At 41.5% G+C, this 16,655-nt stretch overlaps 1 protein-coding gene across 1 annotated transcript in view; it reads left to right on the top strand.

The window, feature by feature from the left end:
• TPO (thyroid peroxidase) overlaps window positions 1-16,655 on the top strand; it is a 44,357-nt gene that overhangs the window by 10,723 nt on the left and 16,979 nt on the right. Inside the window, 3 exon segments of the mRNA XM_032212968.1 lie at window positions 5,078-5,207; window positions 7,359-7,565; window positions 11,227-11,742. Of these exon segments, the coding sequence (XP_032068859.1) occupies window positions 5,078-5,207; window positions 7,359-7,565; window positions 11,227-11,742 (853 nt within the window).

Consider the following 16,655-nt stretch of genomic DNA (forward strand, 5'->3'; position numbering starts at 1 on the left):
TTAATTAAATGTATTACCATCTCACGCTGCTTTGCAAATTGAGCCCTTCGGTATACTGAAGATCAATCAAGTATTCATAAAATAATTGTTCTCTACTGAGTGTCCACTCAGAAAAAATATATCCTTCTATGAATAACAGTCTTCAGATTTGCTTTTTTCTCCCCCATTTCCTCTCTTGGAGATTCAGATTATAGACAATGCTTTTAAAGTGAGTGCTAGGACTTGTTTGCTTTCCAATTGTTATTCTTTTTATTATAACCTGTTACTTTTTTGGAGACCCAGATTAATCTATTTGAGTCTCTGTATTCTGAAATCATGGGCCCATTTCCTCTGCACCCCCCCCCCAATCCCCTTCAGCTCTGCCTGCGTGGCAAATTCCAGTGCTCCTTCGTGGTCTCACCTGAAGTTCCTACAGAAAATAAAAGATAATTGAAAAACCCTCCCAAAGCAGGATATGATCAAGATGTACGGATTACATAGATTTTGATCAGATGTTTAATGCAAGGTTTCACAATAAAGTATTGAAAGTTGGAAACCGCTATCAATATCCCTCTTTTGTTAAAGGTAAAGGTTCCCCTCACACATACTGTATGTGCTAGTCGTTCCTGACTCTAGGTGCCAGCGCTCATCTCTGTTTCAAAGCCGAAGAGCCAGCCCTGTCCAAAGATGTCTCTGTGGTCATGTGGCCGGCATGACTAAACGCCAAAGACACACAGAACACTGTTACCTCCCCACCGAAGGTGGCCCCTATTTTTCTATTTGCATTTTTACATGCTTTTGAACTGCTAGATTGGCAGAAACTGGGGCAAGTAACGGGAGCTCACTCCATTACGTGGCACTAGGGATTTGAACCAATAAACCGCCAATCTTTCTGATCGACAAGCTCAGTGTCTTAGCCACTGACCCACCACGTCGCCCCCACTTTTGTAGAGAGTTCATTAAAGTGGAGTGCGTTTGAATATTTGGAATCTTTTCCTACTGTGCTTTTTTTAGCCTGAATTGAGTTGCCATTTATGAGATAGTCTATGAGATAAATTAGATGATAGATGATAGATAGATAGATAGATAGATAGATAGATAGATAGATAGATAGATAGATAGATGATAGATAGATAGATGATAGAGAGATAAAGCGATAGAGAGAGAGATAGAGATAGATAGATAAATAGATAGATAGATAGATAGATAGATAGATAGATAGATAGATAGATAGATAGATGATAGATGATAGATAGATGATAGATAGATAGATAGATAGATAGATAGATGATAGATAGATAGATAGATAGATAGATAGATAGATAGATGATGATGATGATGATGATGATAGATAGATAGATGATAGATGATAGATGATAGATAGATAGATAGATAGATAGATAGATGATAGATAGATAGATAGATAGATAGATAGATGATGATGATGATGATGATGATAGATAGATAGATAGATGATAGATGATAGATGATAGATGATAGATGATAGATGATAGATAGATAGATAGATAGAGATTTAGAGATTTAGAGAGATTTATTAATATTTGTAGGCCGCCCTTTTCCCTGAGGGGACTCAGGGCGGCTCACATAAAATAGGGGAAGGGGAGATACAGACATTAAGGTAAGACATATAATAAAATAATAAACAACATACATTCATCATTCGGGAGGGGAATTATCCTTGTCCCCAGGCCTGACGGGCGAGCCAGTTCTTCAAGGCTGTGCGGAAGGCCTGGACGGTGGCGAGGGTGCGAATCTCTACGGGGAGCTCGTTCCAAAGGGTCGGGGCTACTACTGAGAAGGCCCTCCTCCTTGTAGTTGCCAGCCGACACTGGCTGGCCGATGGTATACGGAGGAGGCCTAATCTATGTGATCTTATTGGTCGCAGGGATGTAATTGGCAGAAGGCGGTCTCTCAAGTATCCAGATCCACTGCCATGTAGGGCTTTATGGGTGACTAATAGCACCTTGAAGCGCATCCGGAGATCGACAGGTAGCCAGCGCAGCTCGCGGAGGATAGGTATTATGCGGGTGAACCGAGGTGCACCCACAATCACTCGCGCGGCCGCATTCTGTACTAGCTGAAGTCGCCGGATGCTCTTCAAGGGCAGCCCCATGTAGAGCACGTTGCAGTATTCCAGCCTAGAGGTCACAAGGGCCCGGGTGACTGTTGTGAGAGCCTCCCGATTCAGGTAGGGTCGCAACTGGCGCACCAGGCGAACCTGGGCGAATGCCCCCCTGGTCACAGCCATTAAATGGTGGTCAAACGATAGCTGTGAGTCCAGGAGGACTCCATAGATAGATAGATAGATAGATAGATAGATAGATAGATAGATAGATAGATAGATAGACAGACAGACAGACAGACAGACAGACAGACAGACAGACAGACAGACAGACAGGCCTCTCTTACGTGTGAATTGTTCGTGCCTAGCATTCTTCGTGATTCTTTCTTGTCATCCTCCACAGTCACTCTCCATAATGGCTATGATGAGAATAATCAAGAAAAGCAGATGAGCATGAAGGGAGCAAACAGGACAGAGAATCATGATGGCGATAGGGACCATTTTGAAGCCACATCAGTCCTACCTGCTCTTTGCAGGAGACCAGATTAAAATATCCCAGACAGTTGTCAGTCTAGCTGCCACTTCAATACCTCCAGTGAAGGGATGCCACCACCGCTCTGAATAATTGGTTCTACTGTTCTTATTGTGGGAAGGTTTTGTTCTTCTTCCAAAGCTGAATGGTAGTCTGCCTTCCTCTAATTGAAATCAATTCTTCTGAGTTTCCGCATTCTGGAACAGGTCCTGATACGGGACTCCATTTTAGGTATTTAAAGAGGGTTATCATAGCTGTCCCAATAATCTTTTCTCCATGGTATGAGATCAAAATTTGGACCCAGGGCAACCAGCATCAGAGGTGGGTTGCTAATGTTTTTATTACTGGTTCGGGCGCTCTCTCTCTCTCGCACGCGTGCAACACTTCTGTGCATGTGCAAAAGCATCTGGGCAGGTAGGCAGAGCCTCCCACCGCCGCTACTACCGGTTCGGCCAATCTGGGCTAAACTGACAGCACTTAATTTTGATTCCAATCAGCTTATACTTTAATGATCCTACTGATTGTTGTGGCAAGAGGCTTACAAATGCTTTGCCAAAATCAAGCTGTACTATACCTAGATCATTTCTATACTCTAATAAAGCAGATACCTTAAAAAAAAAGAGTTAAGATGAGCCTGGAAAGATTGTCTCTTTGTAAATCTATCATTTTTAAGAATGGGATGATTAGACATAATCTGCTTCTCTTCATGATCTGTTCTAGAATCCCTCTAGAGATGAGTGTCAAACTGACTAGCCTCTAGTTCACTTCCTTATTCCCCATTTTGAAAAGAAAGAGCAGTATTGGCTCTCTTCCGGTCATCTGACACTTCAGTTCCTCAGAATAGATCGATTGATCTATCTGTCTATCTGTCTATTTATCTATCTATCTATCTATCTATCTATCTATCTATCATCTATCTATCTATCCATCCATCCATATCTATCTGTCTGTCTGTCTGTCTATCTATCTATCTAATCATATCTTTCTCTCTCTCTTTCTCTCTCAAAAAATAATAATAATCTAATCTTAAAGTATGAATCTGATACTTTTTTGACCCATGTTTCTTATCACTCTCAAGCCTTAACTCTGCCTTTCACCTGCTTTCCATAACTTCTGGAAGAGCCCATAATTCTCTGCTAAAGAAGAAGGATCCTCATAATATCTGCTGAGTAAATCTGCCCCTACTTCACCACTTGCCTGCTAGCATTTTACCGCCTTCCCTGGGCAGTTGGTCTCTTGATTCTTTTTCTTTGGGGTTTCATCTGAAGACATCGAAAGGAGCCCTTTTGTTTTTAGCCGCATCTTTTCTTTTTCTAATGTCAGCACATTCTTTGCTCCCATTTTCCCCGTGTTCTTCAGTTCAGGATTACTTGTCTCTTTGCCCTTCGTGGCCTGACCTTCCTTCCGTTTTCTTCTCTCTGTGGGTGTTGTCAACTCTTCATTAAGTTTCATGGGCAACCATGCCAGCTTTTCCTTTCATTCCTCCTGATTAAAATTACGGGCAACGGTGCTTTAGGACTCCCACCCAGGTGAGGAGACGTTGCTCCTTCCTTCCTTTTATTCTCACTTTGGGTGTATCAACATCTGTTTGGGGATGTCCAAGATACACGTGGCTACAATCAGCTTTGTTTTCCCTTAAAATAAAGCATCCCAACTTTACCTGGTCATTTTATCCAATGTCCTGACTCTCTTCTGTCCCGCTTGCAAGATGTAGAGGCATAAGGAGATTTGCTTGGCTGTAATAGACTCTGTAGACTCTGCTTAACAGTCATTTGTTCAGTGGCCTAAGTTACCAGAGAACTGAATGAGTGGTACTTGCTGTATGCCTGCTGCTGCAGTTCTTCTGGGGATCACATGATCAAAGTTTGGGTGCTCGCCAAGCTGCCAACATTTACAGTCACAGGGTGAGCTTCAACTTTCTCCAATCTGCCCCGTGTTCTACTGCTTCTGTTGCCCCGGGGACTGATCCATCTCCTTCCTCCCACTGCTGATGAGGCAGTGGGAGGAAGGCAGCTACTCGCTAAGCAAGGATTGGAAACTCTTGCAAGGCTACAGAACACCTTGTGCCACTTCACTGGCTTGCTCCAGTCATCAGCAGCCACTAACTGCACTCACTCTGAGCTGTAGAATCTCCCATAGCAACCACTTACCTGCCCACCAGCCTGCTTGCAAACCTACAGGACTCGTGACTTCCCACCAGATTTCCCATTGGTTTTGCTTGCTGAAACCTGATAGGAAATTACAATGGGGACCTTGTAAATGATTCTCATTTGACATTGGCAGAGAGAACTGCTGAGACGGTCATCACTCAGTGATGAAGTCACATGGCATCACTTCACACTTTAGTCATGGAAATTTCAATTGCTGTCATTAACTGAGGACTGCTTGTAAGAATAGAAAGGAAATCATGCATAGAATAGACTGTTATAATGAATGATTGTAATGATATAAATTATTTTAATTTAATTATTTTAATTACATAGGGAACATCCTACTTGGGGAGCTTCCAACACTGCTCTAGCTAGATGGCTTCCTCCGGTTTATGAAGATGAACTAAGTCAGCCCAGAGGATGGAACCTTGGTTTCTTACATAATGGATTTCCATTGCCTTCGGTCAGTACAGGACAAAATCATTTTTCAAAATAAAGTCCCTTAGAAGGCATCCATACTGTGCTGAAACATAAGCTTTCAGGCAAGAAAAAAATAAGGAAGCACACTGAGAAGTAACTTTCTATAATCCAACAACATTCAATCCAACAAACATAATCAAATAGTAGCTATTAACAGTAATCAAACTCAGCAGTTCCAAAGATAATGAAGATCAGAAAAGTCTTCATGAGGATGATATGTACCATATGCCAACATAAAAAGTTCAAGAAACAGAGCTTAGGTACTACAGTGGTACCTTGATACTCAGCATTAACTGGTTTCTGGAGGTATGATGAATACCAAAAACGATGAGCACCAAACACATTATTATCATAAGATACAATGTGGTGAGTCACAAGGCAGCCGACACTGATAATTTCCAATTTGTGCATCGAGTACCAAACAAATGATGAGTACTGGGACAAAACGTTCATGTCAAAATGCATTGAGTACCAAATCCAATGAGTTTCAAAGCAGTTGAGTACCAAAGTGCCATTGTACATCTTTCATTTTTGTCACTCTCTTCATGTCCACTTGCAGAGTGAAAACCCTGACATTGCTTAGGATATGGAAAGACAAGTTGATTCCTTCAGATCGATCAGCCCTATGCTGGGGGCAACTTTGTGTACTGTCTTCTAATCCACAGATTATAGGATTATAGGGATGAGTTTCAGCCTTCTGTATGTTGGTGAATTAAAATTCCCAGCAGTCCTCATATTTTCCCACACTGCTAAGATGTTGCCCTCATCACTATCTGGAGAGACACAGATTCTCTGCCTTTGAATGATAGAAGGTGGGCTGCATGGGGTAAGGGTTAGGAAGATCACAAAGAAAAGGTTCTAGATGGTGCTTCCCTTCTTTTCCAGCCAAGATCCCATTGATTGGGGAAATGTTGACATGGAATTATTCATTCATGAACATTAGATATCTGGGAAATTAAGGCCTTGTTTCTAATGAATGGAAAAAGGGAGATATGATTAAGGGCTGGATAGATGTATTTGATCTTAGACGTTTTTGAACATATTAGAATAAGAGTTGCTCCCCTCAAATCTGTGAGCTCTGCTACTTCCACACGTTGCATGCATAAATTGTAGGAAGGAGGTCTGTACATACTGTATAAAATCAGCACCAATACTAAAACAAATAAAACACAGTATTTGTCTCATTGCACTGCTAGAGCCGGCAAACTGAAAGGATAAAGGTTTCTCCTGTCCAGTCATGTTTGACTGTAGGGGGCAGTGTTCAACTCTGTTTTTTAGCCAAGCAAGCCAGCATTGTCTGAAGATATTTTTGTGATCACATGACCAGCACGACTGTATGTGAGGTGCACGGAACGCTGTTATCTTCCCACTGGTGGTACATATTTATCTACTTGCATTTGCATGATATGAAACTGCTAGGTTGACAAGATTTGGGGCTGGAACAGGAGCTCACCGTGTTTGTGCAGTTTTTGGCTCTTGAGTTGTTGACCTTCCGGTCGACAAGCCCAGCATCTTAACCATTAGCAATCTCTTATGCATAATGGGCAAATCTTTCACTGCATCACAGGCAAGACAACTTCTGTATTTCTGCCTGGGAAAGGGACTCTGGACCTGCATGAATACCATCCGAAAGACAAATATCTGGTTGCCTGACTGCTTCTAGGCTGTCATCCAGGTGCTAGAAAGCAGTCCTTCCCCTCAGAAGCTTTTTCAGTTTCTTTCCCATCTTCTTTTTTGGGTGGACCGAAGTACTCTCATTATATGATTGAGGATGCTATGTAAGACCCCTTAGAGTGTAATTGTACATAAGTCTCATTGAACTAAATGGAAGTCACACCTGAGTAGCCATGTATAGGAGCCCAGTTAGTAGTTATCAAATAATCAAGTTATGTGAGTCTCCCTCAAGATATCAGTCGCAAGTTTCTTATTTTCCAAAAGGATGAATAACATGATGGTAAATATGTAATTCAACCTTCTGTGATGTCCAACTTCTATACCTGCATACAAGCACCAGTCTGTCAAAACATAGAGAAATAAGTCAACAATTTGGAGTTGGGGGCTTTTTTAGGGCTGGGGTAACATTAGGAAAAAAATACTGTGTAACATGGTGACTTGTTAACTTATTGTCTTCCAGGTACGTGAAGTGACGAGAAAAATTATTGAGGCGTCTAACGAGGCTGTCACTGAAGATGAGTTATATTCTGATCTGATCACTGTGTGGGGCCAGTATATCGACCACGACCTGGCCTTCACTCCTCAAAGTGAGAACCCACCTTCCTTCCAGGGAGCCCTCAACTGCCAAATGACCTGTGCAAACCAAAATCCATGCTTCCCCATACAGGTACAGTTTAATAAATTTTATTTACTTTTAAATACTCTTTTTAAAAGAGTCCCATTCACAGATGTCTACCTGGATGTGACCAAATCATCTGTCATTGCATATTTTACATATCTGTGCCTGTATGTACTTCAACTACTTCGCTCTCGAAGGGCTTCGAGTGGCGTCCTTTGGGGCGTATCTGTGCAAGCAAATGTATTCGACGCATGAAATTCCAGTGGTGAGCATATTCAGAAGTCTCGCCATCCTGTGCAGCATGGCTATTAAAAATGAGGCAGTCCTTTGAGGAAATATCAATCCTTCTTCAGGGACCCACCAGCTATAATGAAAATCCAGCCCAGCTGTAATGAAAATTGTCCCTCTGGGTTTGAGGATATGTTTTACATTCAAGAAATCCATCCCAGATATCTCCATTTTGTTTTAATCTAGTGGAAACAGCTGTTACCCTACGAAGGACACAGACAGGACTTGGTAATTTGGTTAGATACCTTGACTTTGTACTAGATAATTGAGGAGTATATTCATTTATTCCATAACCTCCATAGGCGACATAATAGGTATTTTATAGCAATTTGTTCCATTCTTTTATGTCTTGTCAAACTGACAAGCCATTACAACCCTTTGGCTGTATTCAAATATTTTAATTTGATTAACCATGGCTTGTTAAACAAGGCATAGTTGGCTGAATTCACATAAAGTAGTAATAACATGCTGAGTCAAAGTTACACAACTTCATATTTTGGTTTACTGTGAAGTAAACTGTGTTCATGTTTACTGCACCCTAAACATAAACACATATACAGCTTAAAAGTATGCAACATTGAAATAAAAGTATTCCAAATTCAAATGCTAATATAGATTCCAAGCTTTTTGCCAGTCTACTCAACCCAATGGTCAAGAATACTACTTGGGTGGGGGAAGTGAAAAGATAATAAATAATAAATAAATAAATATAAATGAAGGCAGAGGTGAGTCCCCCACCTCTTATGCAATTGGTCTCTAAATTTTTCTTCTCCCTTTAATCTCCATTTAATATATCATTTCTTTGAAGATTAAGAAAAGTACCTCCGAAGAATGAATTTCTTCCCTCAAAACAGAAGAATCCTCTTGAGTGTGATAATTATAATTCTGAGATAGATTTTAATAGCTAGGAGCTATTTGATGTCCTGACAGTAATTAATTTTTCTAAAAGCAGCATGGTAATTATATTTTATTTAAATTGCTGTTGTGATAAATATAGTCAAATAGCTAGAAATATTTTCTCCTAATGATTAAGGATGAAACATCCTATGAACATGCACCCTCAAATCATTAGTAGAAGAATTTTTCTGTTAGCATTTAACATACAGTGGAATTATGACAGAATTCCATACTTACATGCCAGCCCCACTGTATTTCCCCAAATGAAAAAATTAAGATGATCCAGTGTAAAAACCGTTGTGCAACACCACTAATTCCGATGCCACAATGATAAAAAACCTCATGAGATAATATTAAGGGTAGTTCCAAATGTGTAAAAGTATTTAGCTGAATATTTTCAGCTTCACCAAAATAGGGAAATCTACACTGCTTTCTTTGAATTGTCAGCATATTTCTCTCCTGTAACTTCACTGATATTAATAATCAGAACAAAGAATGGCAATGTTATATGTAACTTAATCAACACTTCTTTGTGACACCTTCCTTCCACAAAGTAACTGAAAGTGGGAAAGTACAACAACTTTTCGGGGATTCAACCGTAGCTGAGTTGGCCAAGTGATTTCCACAGGGACAAAAAAGGGAAATTGGGAAAGGATTCTGAATACTGCATAATTCCTGCATTTTAATTTATATTCTACAGATGCCAAATACAGGTACTCCTCTGCTCACGACCACAACTGAGTCTAAAATTTATGTTGCTAAGTGAAACATGTGTTAAGTGAGTTTTGCCCTATTTTACAACCTCTCTTGCCATAGTTGCTAATTGAATCACTGCAGTTGTTAATACCAGTGCAGTAAATCTGGCTTCCCCACTGATTTTGCTTATGAGAAGGTTGCATAATCCGATCACACACCTGACCCCAACGGGGCACTGCAACCGTCATAAATGTGAGTCACTTGCCAAGCGGCTGGATTTTGATCACATGACCACGGGGATGCTGCAATGGTGGTCAGTGTGAAAGATGGCCACTTTTTTCAGTAACGCCAGATGGTGTTGTAAGTCGAGGACTGCCGTATAAGAATTCCCTCTCCATACAGAATGGTTTCTCCTGCGTAGAGATCATGAAGTGCTTGTTCCTCCTTCCTTTCTGCATAACTCCAGCAACTACACAAAGGAGTAGAAAAGAAAAAAAGAAATTCAACTCGTTCATGCATAACACGACAGAAAAGACATTCCCAGTTGTGGCGTATGACAACTTGCTCTGCCACAAAAGGCTTCTCCCTTGGAAATCTGTAAGCGTGATTCCCCTCCGGAAAGAGAGATAAAGGCAGCAAAGCAGATGACATTTGGAGAGATTTTCTTTAAGACCACAGATCAAAGGAAAGAGTTCAGTCCTCTCCTTTTATGCCCACTCCTCCTGGTTGATTTATTTAGGTCTATAAGTCCCCACCACCATCAATATTTTTGCATATATATTTTTTTTAAATCTGCACCTTAAACTTACTCAAATGTGTGCTGGAAATAACTGGACAATCCCTGGATGTCAGCAAAAGATCCGAGTTTTCTGCAGCTAGAATTTTGCAGCTCAGCTCAGATAGGATTCCCCCAATTCATAAACAAAACAAGTATAAATATCTCTGTGTGTTGTATGCTGGATATTAAAAGAAACATTTTTTTGTCTTTTAATGACCCCGTAATCCCTTACATCGGGGGTGGAGTCGGGGCAACTGAAGGGAGCTGAATGTTTCCTGGCCGGATGCCCTTCCTGTCGCCTAATGCAGAGTTCGCAGCAGATAATTACTCATTGTGCCCAGAGAGAGAAATGTCTCCCTCGCTGGCAGCTTCCACCCACCCAGTTCCGGCCAGGTGCAGAGACAAAGGATGACCTTGACTTCCTAGAAAGAATTTTGTTATGGCTGCATATCACCCAACTCTGTATAATCCCCTCTCCCATATTCCCACAACAGAAAAGGTGGGATAATATGAAGGGTATCAGCCCTGAAGGCCAAAAAAGAAAAAGAAAAACGGCTTGCAGGACTGACCCTACCCATTCGGGCTCAAGGTTGACTCATCCTTCCATCCTACTGAGATCGGTAAAATGAGGGCCCAGATTGTCAGGGGCAGCATGCTGACTTTGTAAACCCCTTAGAGAGGGCTGTAAAATCCCTGTGAAGCGGTATATAAGCCTACATGCTCTTGCTATTCAATAGAGGCCTTTCATGCGTGCTGATCCCTGGTGTTTGCACTGGGCCTTACTACACAACATTGTTTAAAAATGGAGGTGAGTTGTAAAACGAAGTTGCACCAAGGATTATAAATTTGTACTGGAGAAGGCCTACTGTAGGAGGGTCTTTCTACTGTAGGAAACACCTTTCTATTAATATGTGTGGCTTTATACCTCCTATAACTTAATTAATTAACTTAATTTATTAATTAAATTAAAATAACTTAGTAAATATGATCCACATTGTGACTTTTAAAAAGGCTACGCTCTTTCATGAAAATAATTCATTTGATTCACAGATCTTCTCCAATGATACATTCTCTACAAGGATGGATTGCGTCCCTTTTTATCGTTCAATGCCTTCATGCTCCACTGGCCAACAGGGGAAAGCGTTAGGAAATCTATCAGCGGAAAACCCAAGGCAACAGATGAATACAGTTACTTCCTTCCTGGATGCCTCGACTGTTTACGGCAGCACAGCTGCTGCGGAGAGCAAGCTAAGGAATCTGACCAGCGAAGGAGGCCTCCTTAGAGTTAACCTGCGGCATTTTGATAAAGGGCTTGGATATCTTCCTTTTGTTGACCAGGTCCCTTCTCCTTGCGCCCAAGACCCAAGGGAGGATAAAGCAGAGAGGATCGAGTGCTTCATGGCTGGAGATACCAGGTCGAGTGAAGTGCTTTCCTTGGCTGCTCTGCACACTCTCTGGTTGCGAGAGCACAACCGCCTGGCCAAAGCCCTAAAGGAGCTGAACCCCCACTGGGCTTCCGAAACCGTCTATCAAGAGACTCGCAAAATGGTTGGTGCCTTACATCAGGTCAGTCAACGTTTGCCGATGTCTTCCTTTCGGATCCCAGTTTCTCCTTTCTGCCCATTTCATCCGGAGAAATTGGATGGATTGCCAGGGTGTTTACTCTAACGTATGATTAATGGGGCCCCAAAATTTATGTTTTTAAGTGAGACAGTTGCCCCATTTTGCAACCTTCCTTGCCACAGTTGTTAAGTGGATCGCTGCAGTTAAGTGAATCTGGATCCCTCGTTGACTTTGCGTGTCAGAAGGGGGCGTTCATAAGTGCACCATAAGTGCCTGCCATCCCTCTCCTACTGTCCCATTTATATGTCCTCTTTTTATGTGTTGATGGCTATGTTTTGCTTATTTATATCCATTTATTTGTGCCACATGTTTTTATACTTGTTGACAAACAAACAAACAAATAAAGTTCGAAGAAGCTGATCTCATGAGCTGATGGGAAACTGCAACCGTCATAAATAGGAACCAGTTGCCAAGCATCTGAATTTTGATCAGGTGACCATGGGAATGCTGCAATGGTTGTGAGAAAAACAGCCATAAGTCACTTTCCTCAGTGCCGTTGTAATTTTGAATGGTCACTAAATGAACTGTTGTAAGTCGAGGACTACCTGCCCAGTACAACAGGCCGAGTGGTAAAATGCAATAATAGAATCCTCCTTTAATTCCAAGATGTCTTCTTCCCGCATTACGTTTTTTTACGTAAGCACCCACCGCCACAAGCAAAGCTGCCTTGTGCTTCAGTCGCCTTTATTTAAGGTCAAACTTTTGAAAAAGTAGAATTAGAATTATGTAGAGATAAGTTGCATTCAGCCTTGGTGCGAAGTAAGTTGCCATTGAACTCAGTGGACTTATTTTTATGATCAAAGTGCTTTATTGTCATGTATTTTTGATGGCCGAGTGCCTTTATCTATTGTATCTGAAATATTGTTTTCTCCCTCAGAATCAAGAGCCCTTAGCAGCTGTTCCAGCAGTAACCTATCCCCACTTTAACTCATTCTGTGTAGTTGGATCCTGCAGGGAGGGCTTGTGTTCTCCCTTGCCTCGCTCAACCAAGGTCATCTTTGTTTGAATTTCAGTATATCAAGCTGTTTTTATCATTCCCCAAGGCTACCAGAAGGAATCATGTGTGTTTCCCCAATCATTCGCCGTGTGATCACTGTGGATTTCAATATCCATTCAGATTTCCTAAGTGAAACTGGATTCTCTTGATTATTTTCCTTTCTCCTTGCTTCCATCCATTAACTGCCAAACAGGTGCTTAATCCCCTTATGTTACTCTTCACTGGTTGGTTCTTAATTACCAGTTCTACTTTCTAGCCTTTCTCGATGTTTTTTTTTTTTTTGCCCTTCTTTCTTCATTCCTTCTCCGATTTCAGAGAAAATAATAAAACTTTAGAAGTCCTTCAGGAGTTTTCAAGAATTTAAGATAAGTTTTGGATTTCATCTGACAAATCCCAGATTGAACAGTTCTTTCCTTGCTGAGATGAACAAATTTGACTTCTTTATTAAGATACCTTGAGAACATTTTGAGATGGGTGGTCCAACCACAGACAGAAGTTGAAAATAAAAACGGATCTTCCCCAGTCAGTTTGCCCCTTGGATCCTCTAAATCCTTTAAATTTAAATCCTTTAAATCCTACAGTTTGCCCAGAGCTGAATCTTATGAAGAATCATCAGGTACAACACTTTAATGATAGTCATAGGGTACAAATAAGCAATCAGGAAACCATCAATATTAATATAAATCATAAAGATACAAGCAACAACGTTACAGTCCTGAAGTCATAAGTGGGAGGAGATGTGTGATAGGAACAATGAGAAGATTAATAGTAATAGTAATGCAGCCTTAGTGAATAGTTTGACAGTGGTGAGGGAATTATTTGTTTAGCAGAGTGATGGCATTCGGGGAAAAACTGTTCTTGTGTCTAGTTGTCTTGGTGTGCAGTGCTCTATAGCGTTGTTTTGAGGGTAGGACTTGAAAGAATTTATGTCCAGGATGAATACTACACAGAAGCTGTAGGAAACTGTTCCAAATGGTGGTTATAATATAAAAATATCACTTGGATTATAGGAATCTTCACACTGAGGATCAGTCCACAGGGAGTCTCCTCTTATGAACTTATGGCCACGGTTAGGATCCAAATTTCTGCTGCTAAGTTGTCAAATGAATTGTGCCCAATTTTACAACCTTTTTTTGCCATGGCTGTTAAGCAAATCGCTACAGATGTTACATGAATTACACAGTCGTTAAATGGATATGGCTTCCCCCATGGATTTCTCTTGTCAGAGGTTGGCTGGGAAAGCTGTAAATGGTGATCACAGGATTTCCCAGGATGCTGCAACCATTGTAGATACACACCGATTGCCAGGCTCCTGGATTTTTCATCATGTGACCATGGAGTTGCTGCAGGAGTCACAAGTGCGGCTGTAAGTCATTTTTTTAGTGCCGCTTTAACTTCGAACGGTCACTAAATGAAGAGTTGTAAGTTGAGGACTAACTGTACTTGCAGATCCCCTTTCCTGAAGCCACCACCGTATTTAATTTAGCCCTTTGACAAAGAGAACCACTTGGTCCTGTCAGAGTTGCAGGGATACATTAAGGAATTACTGCCAGATAATTATAACATAAAGCCTGTCTTGTCTCTCCTTTTGCGGTTTGGTGCCAACTTGAGAAAAAATTAAACTTCTTAGACTTCAGCAGGCTTCTCAATGTAAAATCTTGTTCCGTGCATTTGCTCACCTGGATCCTGTTATGCCAATTTACTGCCCACAGGAACGGAGGAGAGAACTCCTCAGAAGTAATGCATTGCAAAGGAACCGATTTAATCCAGTTGGCAAATACAGGCTTTGGCCAGAGTCTTAAAGTAACTAAGCCAATTCAGCCCGTGGGGAAAAGGCTGTCCTCTTCCTTTAATTATCTTCTGTCCTGGTGAGAGCAATGGTGGCGCAGTGGTTGAAATGCAGGCTAATTCTGCATTCCACTGTCAGGAGTTCGATCCTGACCGGCTCAAGGTCGATTCAGCTTCTGAGATGAGTAAAATGAGGACCCAGACTATTGTGGGCCACATGTTGACTCTGTAAACCACTTAGAGAGGGTTGTGAAGCACTATGAAGCGGTATATAAGTCTACGTGCTCTCATGAAGAGCCATTGCCATCGGCCAGGGCAACTGAGAGTCACAGAAGTCTGAGGCTTCCTTTGCCCGATTTACCAACCTCTTTGAAAATAAAAAAAGTTCAGAGAATACATTTCTAGCTGGGCCTTGCTCTTCCAGCTAGTTTCGTGCCTGTAGGTTTTCCTCTCCCCTCTCTGCCGTCTTTGAATGTGGCTCCCATCATCACACATTTGCAATCAAGGACTGTGTTTATCCACTTCTGAAACACAGCAATTCAGAGTGAACCCTCTGCAATCCTGGCACAATTCACCTGGAAGCGGGGAGGTTCCCTAAGAGGCCGCCCCAGAAATTGTGAGCCTTTTACTTGAGTCTAGGAGAAATTAAGCAGGTTTGTCTCAAGTCAGGAAATCTACGTATGATTGCTCCTGCCTGAGACGCTGTGAATTGAGTCAATTTTCTTCACCTAACAGGGCTTTAATTTTTCATCTGGAAAGGGTTAGGCAGTAGCCGTGTCTGAATCATTTTGGGAGTCAGAACTTTAGCCAGCAAATAAGCAGCCAAGTTCCAAGGGGAAATTGATTGCTGTTGCCATTGCACAACATGCAGTAATCACACCAAACAGTTTCAAAGGAAGTTGTTGACATTCCTCTGAATTTCTGGTCCGTAACCATAATAAAGATAAGTCTGTGTGTGATCATCCCTTGAAAGGGCCTGAAATATTCAAGCATCCTTCATTCCCCACCCAGAACTGAAGCGGAATTGCTGAGATTTCCTGCAAAGCCAATTCCTATGAAGGACCCTCTTCTGCAAGGAGTCCCTTGCTTGGTTCCTGGGGTTCTCCATCCATTGCTGCCAGCATTCTCAAATGCCGAAGGGCTTTGCCTCCAGTTCCATATCAGAATCCCCCACGTCAAGTTTAGAAGTGGTGCAGCCTGGATCTGTAGTAAGGCCGGTTGTTTTGTCGGCTTCAGAACTGATAGGTTTGCTGTTTCGTGTTCTGAAAGAAAGGTATAGCCAGGTGGGCCTCCATCCTAACAAGACAAAGGCTTTGTAGTGGGAGAGCAATCCCAGAAAGAGGCCATGGAAAGCTTTAGGTTCTTCCCAGGCAACCTCTGTGTCTCAGAGTATATTTTATTAACTCTGATTGGTAAAACACCACTGGCCTTTACAAAAGTCCTGAAAAGTTCCTGATTCTTCCTGCAGGAATTGACCCAGGTAATAAGACTGGGGCAAATACCTGAGGTTGTATATTGCTGATAATGCAGTGTCTTTTATTATTATTTCATTGCTCTTCTTATGATTTTTTAAAATCCTTGCTAGCTGCCCAGAGTCATTTGGCAAGGGGCAACCACATACATTGAATGAATACATAAATAACAATCTTGTACTTTCCTGGACAGGGAAAATCTAAATGTTTGATCTCATCTTAGTAACCTCACAGTTAAATGATTGGAATGCATTCCGTGTCAGGCTATTATTGTTGCTCTCGGAGTGGAAAATGCAGGCAATGGAAAGTTAGGTAACCAGACTGAGTGGGCCATCTGGCCATTTGTTATACTTGGGCCAACAAAGGAAAACTAGCAGTCAGAAGACATGAAAACCTCCTTAATTTCACAACCTATGAAACTTAACCATAGTTTCAACTGGGAAATTGTGATGATCTCAATCAAGCCATGTCCAAAAATGCTAGGGAATAAAAGTCTGGCACCCAGACAAATAACCCATCAACAGAACATAGATATAAACAACATCTACATACCTTTTAAAAGAGACAACCAACATCCAAAAAGGGAGGGGAAAGATCAA

The sequence above is a fragment of the Thamnophis elegans genome, chromosome 3 (genome assembly GCF_009769535.1).
Source record: "Thamnophis elegans isolate rThaEle1 chromosome 3, rThaEle1.pri, whole genome shotgun sequence".
NCBI lineage: Eukaryota > Metazoa > Chordata > Lepidosauria > Squamata > Colubridae > Thamnophis > Thamnophis elegans.